General features: G+C 41.5%; 1 protein-coding gene across 1 annotated transcript in view; it reads right to left on the bottom strand.

Annotated features, from left to right (window-relative positions):
- NUDT3 (nudix hydrolase 3) overlaps window positions 1-11,166 on the bottom strand; it is a 98,218-nt gene that overhangs the window by 34,594 nt on the left and 52,458 nt on the right. Inside the window, exon 2 of the mRNA XM_004717233.2 lies at window positions 8,139-8,249. Within this exon, the coding sequence (XP_004717290.1) occupies window positions 8,139-8,249 (111 nt within the window). The remainder of the gene's footprint in view (window positions 1-8,138; window positions 8,250-11,166) is intronic.

Genomic DNA, 11,166 nt, shown 5'->3' on the forward strand with positions numbered 1-11,166 from the left:
GCTTTACACAATTGATGTGTGTATGGATTTGGGATAACAGTTGTATGAGCCCCTAATAAAATGTTAAAAAAATAAAAAAAAAAGAAAGAAAGAAAGTAACAAGACCTGAAGCACTTACAAAAAAAAAAAAAACAGGAGCTGTCAAACCCCTCTCATCAATGCCATCAATAACGACTTCGAGCCATTAAAAAAAAAAAAAAAAAAGCATTATAAATACTACGACGCTAGAAGCACAGCCTGCAACAGAATAACAAAGATATTAGGAGAAATCGGCCCTCGTGAAGGACTTAAGCTTCAGGTTGAAGTGCAAAGTTACAAGTTAGCTGGGTGTGACAGACACTAAGATTGGTTTGCTTAACACCCATTTCAACCTGTGTGGATGGATGCCACCCTTGTTGGAGCCACAGTGGACTGCGTCAGTGTGTCCTATCAGGCCACCCTGGGCCATATTCATTAAAGGTGAGCACCTGAAAATGTTTCTAATTGAATATAGAAATAATCACAGTAAAAAAAAGTTAAAGTCTATATAATTTTACATTAAGACAGAAACCAGGTATACTTGTGATTTTATGTTAGAAAGAATTTGGTGGATTGGAGGTTTTAACCTTATAAACTCAATTTCAAAAGTATAACTGAACTTCATTTAAAATTTGTGATCTTATGTTCAAAATCTTAAAAATATGTTTTCACATACTATTGGAATAGCTAAAGAACCTAAGATTTGTTTTATATCTATGTTTAAATATATGAGAATCGACTTTTTTATTGAAGAGGTTCATAAGGTTTTGTGTTGTTTTTTTAAGCCAGGTATCAGAAGTTTCAAAAAAGCAATCAACTAGTTTACAAAATAATGATGGCAACATATGTACAAATATGCTTAATACAATCGATGTATAGATTGTTATAAGAGCTGTCAGAGCCCCCAATAAAATCTTTTAATAAAAAAAAGAATTACAACCTTTTTATAATTGATAGATGGAATTAAAATTTGAGTATAATTTTAAAAAGCAATCAATATTAAAATCTATAAATTCAAATAGAACCATTTTAAGATATTCAAGTAATTGAATTTTTAAGTGGTCCAAGTATTCTCTAAATACTTCTTAAGAATCCCTATTACTATAAAACCATCCATAATAAAGCAATCAGATCTATAAGTGCATGAGATAGTTTATTGTGTCAACCTGGCCGATTAACACACGTGGGTTTCATTTAAGGGCGGAGGGATAAATGGCTCGGTGAGCCTCGCCTTTCGAGTTCTCCGGTCTCTTGCTCTCTGATGGTTAGACCAGGGTGCAGCTGCCTTAGCTAGTTCCCTGCCTTAGCTGGCAAGACTCACTTCCTGCTAGACATCCCTGAGGAGAAGCCACATGGACCTACCCAGATGCAGCCCTGGGTGATGGAGCACCCGTGTGGAGACCCCTGCCGGTGCTGAGATGTTTACACATTCACTGACTCGGCTTTCCTCCTGCAGTCGGCATCATTGCATCTGTTTTGTGAGATGGAGGAGGACTTTATGGATTGGTGTTGGACATAAGGGTTAATGTTGGACTTGTGGGCTTGGGCAGCACTGGGTTGGGATGTTTTCTTGATGTGCACTTAACCTTTATATAAAGCTCTCTCTTATACATATGAGTTTCTGTGGATTTGTTTCTCTAAAGTACCCAGATTATCACAGTGCACAAAAGAACTAGTTTTTGAACGTGTACTTCAAAAAATTTAAAACATTTAAAAACAAAATAAATCTCAATTTTTTCTCTACTTCCAAAGGCATTAAAACAACTCAAAGGACCATAAAAAACTTCCATCAACATCCTCTCTGATAAGACATGAAATTGGGAAAACCACTTCCACAATTTTACTTTGGTGGAAACTAATGAGTCCTTTGTTTTTATAATGACAGTTCTATAATTTTTAATGTTAGGTTTCAAATACTCAATACCAAAACCTTATTCTAAAGTTCAAAGCAACCCATAGACAATTCTTTGTCTTCTTATACTGCTGGAATAAAGATGAGGAGATGATGGTATGACTCTCCTTGGACTGTCTTCAAGGCTGAGAAGGGTGGGCAGGGTCTCATTTCAAGCTCAGGATTCCTTAAGACAGGAGGAGGATAAGGCATTAAACACCCGAGAAGGGAGTTTAATTATCTGTACCCATCGTCACCTCGAGTCACAATGCTTTATTCCTCCTTGAATCTCTTCCACCTTTCACCTACAGGAGGAGGGGGTGTGATTTCCAGGAAACAGAAGCTGAAGCAAGTTACCTTACCCTAGAGCAGCGGTTCTCAACCTGTGTGCTGTGACCCCTTTGGGGGTGGAACGACCAACCCTTTCACAGGGGTCGCCTAAGACCATCAGAAAACACAGATTTCCGATGGTCTTAGGAACTGAGACCCCACTCCTCTCCAGGCGGGTCCGCCCACATGCAGAGACGCCCCTGTACAAGTACCCAGTGTGAAGATTGTTACCCATGCTGTACACCATGCTACAAGACAAAATTTCATTTATCTGTAATTAGAAATAAATATTTCACAACATATAATTTCATAGTTTTTGTGATTAATCACTATGCTTAAGTTCAATTTGTAACAATGAAAATACATCTTGCATATTAGATATTTACATGATGATTCACAACAGTAGCAAAATGACAGTGATGAAGTAGCAACGAAAACAATTTTATGGTTGGGGGTCACCACCACATGAGGAGCTGTGTTAAAGGTTCATGGCATTAGGTTGGGAACCACTGCCCTACAGCCTTCCCAGTTCTCTCACCGCATTTCCTACTTCATCTGTAGATTTTTACACCTTTGTTGCACTTGTATAATCCAGGAACAATTCAATCTTCACACTCAAAAGCAAAGCAAAACAATATGAACAACTACCAGCTTCACTGAGACAGAGCCAACTTCAACTGCGCTCTGTAGATTTCCCTTACCACCCAACACCAAATCTTTGTATAACTCTCTCCTTTCTCTCCATCCTGGAAGCATCGCTAGTTCTCTGTGAAGCCACTTTGTGCAAATGTGTCTAGTTGGCTGAACCTAAATCTTCTCTCAATACTCAAAACCATCGAGTCAATTCCGACACAGAGTGACTTTACAGAAAAGGGTAGAACTGTCTCTACGGGTTTTCATGACTATCAATTTTTATGGGATTTCTGTAGAAAGCCTTGTCTTTCTCCCGCGGGACTGACCGGTAGTTTCAAACGGCTGACCTTGTAGTGAACAGCCCAGTGTCTAACCAATCCATCATCAGGGCTCCTCCTTAGTTGCAGCAGTCACCAGAATTGGGGGAAGGACACTGAGCTTTCTGGTCTCTTCATGTCAGAAGAGGGTTAGAATAGATATGGAAATAGCCAATTCAGGCTATCCCTCAAAGAGCAGTTTTCTACACAATTCCATTAAGTGGAGTTCTCAGCACATTCACGTGTAAGAATTCACTTCTCTACTGTAGTGGTTATCAAAAATCACCCGGGGGTCCTGTGGAATCAGAGTCTGAGCGTTGTTACGGACAGGGGTCTAAGAGTTTCCGTTTCTAAAATGTCCATGCTGCGGCTGCTCCACTAGTCATTTTCTCCCGTTTAAGCAAGGACTTAAACCAGGGATCAGCTCAGCAGTTTGTGGAAAAGAAACCATTGGAACACAGCTATGCTAACCCATCTGTGTACTCTTTGTGCTACAATGGCAGACGTAGGCAGCTGTGGTAGACTGTGTCGCCCTGCAAAGTCTAGAATAAGTTTACCTAGCCTGGGTTTCAGTGACTGGCTGCACACTGGACCACCATGGAAGCTTTCAAAGGAATAACGGTGCCAGGTCCTAGAGCTTTTGACTTCGATGTTCTAGGGTACGTACAGCCTGACCACTGGGGTCTGCCCTGCCTCCCATGATCCTCGGGTGAATCTGGTTATTAAAAGTTTGAGAACCCCTGGCTTAAATAGTAAAAAGGTCACCTTTCATTCATTCAACAGCTCCCAAGAAACGCAGCTGTAAAGTCGTCTAGTTCTGTAAGTTAACAACCTCAAAGAATTAGCTTCTTTCTACCTTCAACGGGTAGGTTTGGTTCTCAAAACTAACACTTCCTCTCTTGAGACAACAAGGCTTACACTCCCAATATCACAAGCAGGCTCCATCATGTCCGATAGGCAAGAAACTGCTTTTTTCCTCAAGCATCTCCTGAATAATGAGGAAACCTTTTCTGGACGTTTCGCAGTGCCCTCCTTGGGACAGACTAACCAGGGGGTGGGAGTGCTTCCGGGCTGAGGCCGCTGGTTTGCAGAGCCTGGTGCCTACAACAGAAGCAACACCCACTATCACCTGGGAATGTGCTCAAAATTCCCGTCCGTGGGCCTCTCCCAGCCAGAATGGGCAACTTGGGGCTAGAGGCTAGCAATCTGTATTCTTACAAGCCCTTCACGAGACTCTGATGCAGGTGTTTGGGAATGACTACTCTATACACTTACATTTGTCTCTCTACAGCTTTCTCCTATCCATGACAAGAAAGACATGGTAAAGTCTGAATAATAATATTCTTTCCTTTCTTAAGTTACATATAATGGTATTCTTTTATATTAAAGGGTAAACATAGTTATGTTTTGATATACATAAATTTCTATCAAAAGAAACTAAGGATTCTATCTCTTCCTATTGATTTTTAAATTAGTTCAATTCTAAATGGCTATTGAAAAGTAAAACTTGTATTAGTCAATGCTTAGATGCCAGGAGGAGTAAATAGAGATATGATTTTTGTTTTCAGAGGTTGCAATCTAATTATGGATTCCAGCTATATGACAAAATGAGCGAGACATAGGCAATGTAAATCTTTTATGAGTTCAGAATAAAGAAAGAATTACTAAAGATTAGTCTGGGAGGGGCTTTAGCAATGGCTGGGCCCCCAAGAAATTTACAATTCAGACTTGTCCTAAGTGGTATTTAAAAAAAAATCATTTTATTGGGGCTCATACAACTCTTATCACAATCCATACATACATCAATTGTGTAAAGCACACTTATACATTTGTTGCCCTCATCATTCTCAAAATTCGCTTTCCGCTTGGGTTTCTGGAATCCGCTCATTTTCCTTTTTCCCCTCTCCCTCTCTCCCCACTCCCCCTCCCTCATGAACCCTTAATAATTTATAAATTATTATTTTATCTTATACCTTCACAATCTGTCTTAAATCCTCTGAAATAAATAAAAGCACTGGCTGTGCGGCATAGAGAGTACACGGTGGTGTTAAAACTTACACCACCGTCATGAGTCTTCCTCCCCGTCCCCACAACACAGAACTTTATTGTTACAACAATGGAGCTCTTACTCAAGTAGTTCTTCTTCTTTAATCATTTTATTGGGGGCTTGTACTCTTATCACCATCCATCCATCCATCCATCCATCCATCCGTCAGCACATTTATACATTTGTTGCCATCATCATTCTCACCACATTTTCTTTCTACTTGAGCCCTTGGTATCAGCGCATTTTCCCCTCCTTCCCTTCCCCCCAACCCTTGATAATTTATAAATTATTATTTTTTCATGTCTTACACTGTCTGATGTCTCCCTTCACCCACTTTTCTGTTGTCCACCCCCCAGGGAGGGGGTTATATGTAGATCACTGTGATCTGTTCGCCCTTTCTCCCCCACCTTCCCCTATCCTGATATCTTTACTCATTATTGGTCCTGAGGGGTTTTTCTGTCCTGGATTCCCTGTGTTTCCAGCTCTGATCTGTACCCATGTACATTCTCTGGTCTAGCCGGATTTGTAAGGTAGAACTGGGATCATGATAGCGGGAGAACGAAGCATTAAAGAACTAGTGGAAAGTTGTATGTTTCATGGATGCTATACTGCACTGACTGGCTCGTCTCCTCCCGCAACCCTTCTGTAAGGGATGTCCAGTTGCCTGCAGATGGGCTTTGTGTTTCCCCTCTGCACTCCCACTCATTCACAGTGATGTGATTTTTTTGTTCTTTGATTCTTGATATCTAATCCTATCGACACCTTGTGATCACACAGGCTGGTGCGCTTCTTCCATGTGGGCTTTGTTGCTTCTCAGCTAGATGGCCCCTTGTTTACTTTCAAGCCTTTAAGACCCCAGATGAAATATCTTTTGACAGCCGGGCACCATCAGCATTCTTCACCACATTTGCTTAGGCACCAGCTTTGTCTTCAGCAATCGTGTTGGGAAGGTGAGCATCAAAGAAGGCCAGTTTAACAGAACAAAGTATTCTTGAACTGAGGGAGTCCTTGAGTAGAGGCCCAATGTCCATCTGTTACCTTAGTACTAAACCTATAAATATATACATGTAGATCTATTTCCCCATCATCATATATAAATATATTTACATGTCTGTACTTAGACCTCTAATAAATGCCCGTTGCCTCTTAGTTCTTTCCTCTATTTCCTTTTACTTTCCTCTTGTCCCACTATCATGTTCAGCCTTCATTTGAGCTTCAGTAATTCCTCTTGGTTACATTGCCCTTGATCAAGTCCTGGCAGGCCTCCTACACCCTCCTCACCATCAGTTTTGGATCACTTGTTGTTCCTTTGTCCCAGGGGTTGTTAACACCAACTTCCCTTCCCCCACTTCCTCCTCTCCCATGTCCCCCCAGAAGCACTGGTCTCGTTGTTTTCTCCTCCAGATTGTTCATCCAGCCTATCTTGCGTCTTAAATGAGATAACAAGCAGAGGGGAGGATGATGGCACAAGAGGCCCTTGAGAAACAGTTCCTTCTTTCTGGTTTTGAACGGCAATCTGTTTTTCAGTTTCCCCAGATAGTATACTTTAAGCATAGGTTCCCAAACTTATCTGGCCTACAACCCTTTTCAAGAAAAACAACAACAAATAAACCAAAAACAACAATAATAACTTATTCAGCACCCTCTGGCAATTAAAATTTTTTGTACTATAAGCCCATAATCTAGGATTTCAGGTAAGCTATCTGCTTTTGCAGCAACAACCCTGGATGGTTTCAGTGTCCCCTGGGGGTGGTATCACCCATTTTGTGAAACACCGTCTTAAGGTACAGAGTCTAAGGGTACAAATATCTAGTATGCATACTGGGCACAGTCAAGAAACTCACTACAGGCATGCTGAACACCACCTGACTCCAGGACAAAGACGACACCAGGATCTCCTGGGCTGAACCAGTAAGTGCTTGAGTTAGTTAATTGTGCCAGCCTGGCAGATAATCACATGTGGGGCTAATTGAAAGGCAGAGGGATAAAAGGGCGGTGAGTCTCGCCTTTCTAGTTCTCGGGTCTCTTGCTTTGTGATGGTCACACCAGGGTGCAGCTGCCTTAGCAGGTCCCTGCTTCAGCTTGCAAGATTGACTTCCTATAAGACATCCCCAAGGAGAAGCCACATGGACCTATCCCGATGCAGCCCTGGGTGCTGGAGCAGCTGTGTGGAGACCCCTGCTAGAGCTGAGATGCTTATCCGTTCACTGACTCAGCTTTCCTCCTGCAGTTGGCATCATTGCCTCTGTTTTGAGGTGGAGAACTTTGTGGACTGGTGTTGGGCTAATGTTGGGCTTGTGGGCTTGGGCAGCATTGGGTTGGGATGTTTTCGTGATGCACACGCGTGATGCACACTTTCTTTACATAAAACTCTCTTATATGTGAGTTGTTGTGGATTTGTTTCTCTAAAGTACCCAGACCAAGACAGTGCTCTAACTGATTTGCCATTGCAGCCACCAGCCCATGGCCCAGGTCTCAAGAAGACAAGGAGAACAAGTCTCTTCTTACTTATCCAAAAGCTAAGGAGCATGAGATCTTTCTACTAAATCACCTGTTCCTCCTATTTAGTAAGGCAAACGAGTGATTTGATTCTTGATCTTCTGCCATAGACAACCAAGACCATGCTGAAACAGAGCAATGGGAAGTCAGTCACAGGAATGTCTAGTAGGATTACACACAGTCACTCCTACAAGCACACTCTTCGTAGAGTGTCTGATAAACATTACCATGTCACAACCCAACTCCCCTTTTAGTCAAGGATGCACATGGTAACTATTAAAGGCCATCATTCTGAGGTCATGAGCATGCTTATTTAGCGAGTGGTGATAAATTAAAGAACTGCATGGACAGGGCATGTTCACGATTACAAGGCACAACTGCGCCCTTTCTTCCCTGTGCATACCTCCTCACAGACTTCACGGACTGCCGCCACACTGGGCTCCTCCTCGGGCTCCATGCCTCCTCCAGGGACAATCCATCGGTCTGGATGGCGACTGCTGCTCACGAGGAGCACCTGAAACACACAAGTTATGCAGGGCATTAAACACTCAGAAGAGACACAGGTATACACACGTAAAGTGGAAACACCAGAAGCAGGAAGTAATTGAGATCCATCCTTTATTTACATCTTTCCAAATCACTTCCTGCCAGGCAATTTTCATACCCTTGTTTGACAAAGTAGGTAAACAAGACAGTATGCCTCGTAAAAGCAGGACACTGGGACCAGTGGCCATTACCTCTGCTCACACTCTCGGTGACTTTCCTCTCACTGGTTCCTTTCTCTGAAGTCCTGTGAACAGAGGAGCTGACAAGGCGACAAAGGCTGAGGGATTTCTTTTAGGAGCAGGAGATTGTCAGTGTTGCACCTCTAAGCACTGTGAAGGGTTGGCCAGAAGGAGAGCAGTCCTCGGCCCTGGTGTGCATCTGGTGCAATCAAAGCTTTCCCTTTGTTGTCCTCCCTCTTTCAGAACCACTGGCTTAGAACATAGAGGGAATGTTTCATGACCTTGGATTTGGCAACGGATTCTTAGATACGACCACAAAAGCATGAACAACAAAAGGAAAAAGTTAAACTGAACTTCATCAAAATTAAAAAATTTTCTGTGCATCAAAAAATGTTATCAGTGATTAACTATTGAATTGTATGACATATAGATTATGTGCCAATAAAATTGTTTTTAAAAAGCATTAACTAGGGTGGAGGGAGGGTGAGGTGGAAAGGGGGAACCGATGACAAGGATCTACGTATAACCTCCCTGGGGGATAGACAACAGAAAAGTGGGTGAAGGGAGGTGTCGGACAGTGTAAGATATGACAAAATAATAATAATATACAAATTATCAAGGGTTCATGAGGGAAGGGGGAACCGAGAGGGAGGGGAAAAAATGAGGAGCTGATACCAAGGGCTCAAGTAGAAAGCAAATGTTTTGAGAATGATGATGGCAACAAATGTACAAATGTGCTTGACACAATGGATGGATGTATGGATTGTGATAAGAGTGGTATGAGCCCCCAATAAAATGATTAAAAAGAAAATTTCCGTAAAAGTCCTAAAAAACAAAAAAAAGTATTAACTACTTAAGAGAAACAGGCTATATTTTGGGGCAATGGAAGTGTTTTGTAACTAAATAAAGGTGGTAGTTGTACATCGTGAGCATACTGCCGCTGAATTGTTATAAAAATTTTTTTCCCTTAAGTACTAAAACTAGAGTTAGGAAGCACTAGATCTGCAGGATATATAAAGGGGCTTCAGAAAGCTGGTGGAGAGTGGGGGGAAATAGCTATTTTAAATTTCCATGAACTTTTTGATGCCCTGGCCTACTGATGCTTCTGTGTCCAGTGAACCTGAGGTCCTTTACCTGTACCTCTGAGCTAGCCAGCATCAAAGTCAAGTTTCACAATGGACCTGTAGCCCTGACAACAGGCACCTCCTAGGACGTCGGTTGTCAACCTGTGGGTCGCGACCCCTTTGGGGGCTCGAACGACCCTTTCACAGGGGTCGCCTGATTCTCATAACAGTAGCAAAATTAGTTATGAAGTAGCAACGAAGATAATTTTATGGTTGGGGGGCGGGGGATTCTGCACAACACGAGGAACTGTATTAAAGGATCGCGGCACTAGGAAGGTTGAGAACCACTGTCATAGGATATCTCCTCTACCAAGAAGCTCTGCTATTTGGAGAGACACCGGGCTCTTCTTTGGGCGGGATGAGTACTCATTACCGAGCACCTACTTACTATGCGTCCACTGCTTCCCTTATTCCAAGGAGCTACAACGACCCTTTCTCAACTTCTCACACGTTCCGATGTCCTGTCCTATGGCCTATGTCCACCCCTAAACAAGAGCTAGGTCCTGACTGAAACTTCAGTTACATGACAATCTACTATTTTCTTCCCTAGAGTCTACACCCCAGCGGTACAGCCTTTTAGAAAGTTCACTTTATTTTTATAATAAGTTATAAACCTAAAACAATATACTATTTATCCAAAAGAAAACATTTTCAACCTGAAAACTGTGATCAAGATTATATTTCTTGGAACTATATTTTGTCAAAGAGAAAATAAACTAAAATATAATGTTTGTTAATTTAAGTAAAAAAGTGGGGACTTCAAAGAGTCTCTTAGACAATGGCACTCAAGTCACGGTTATCAATCTACACGGAAGATTAAGGAAAAATAGTAGACAACAATGAAAACAAGAAAATGTTCTGAAATTTATTGTGGTGATAACTGTTCAATTCTTAATAGGATTAAACTAAACTATAAATTTGTGATATGAGAATTATAAGCTAATAAAATCATTTTTCAAAAAAGAAGTAGAAAAATGAGTGAGCCCTTCGCTGATTTCTTATATAACTAACAGTCATTCTTGTGAAGAGTTCTCCCACTCCCTGGCAAAACGTTTAGCAGCCATTTTAAACCTGTGCATTTGCTGCAAAGGCTAACAAGGGCCATCTAATTTATAGTGTTAATGAGACCTTTACAGGAACATTTCAAAGCTAAAGAGAAAAAGAAACCTTCTGGCATAAAATATAACCATTTAGTTTCAAAATTTCAATCAATGTGAAATGCTAATTAGTAAATTTAGTCAGCATTATTGCTTCACACATTCAAAGCATAACCATATGTAAGAATGGACAGGAAAAAGCCAGACTTGTAGTCACACTTCAAAGCAAACACATTGACCGGTAAATAGCTCTTCTTAGGTTTCCAGGACAATCTATTGAAAATGTACGGTTAAAAAAGACAAAAAACTTTAGGCCAGAGCTTTCACTCCCGTCTTATAAAACAGTAGCCAGTAAATTCTTAATGCTGACGTTTGCTTTTTAGATGCAAAGTTTTGAAGCAGGAACTGGGGTTCACAGATTAAGATAACGTCAGTTTTCGAGATGCTCCTCACAGGCCCATGGCCCTGCGGGGGACAACACCAGG

This window comes from Echinops telfairi, unplaced genomic scaffold (genome assembly GCF_000313985.2).
Source record: "Echinops telfairi isolate 266 unplaced genomic scaffold, ASM31398v2 ScPeMD7_655;HRSCAF=1070, whole genome shotgun sequence".
NCBI lineage: Eukaryota > Metazoa > Chordata > Mammalia > Afrosoricida > Tenrecidae > Echinops > Echinops telfairi.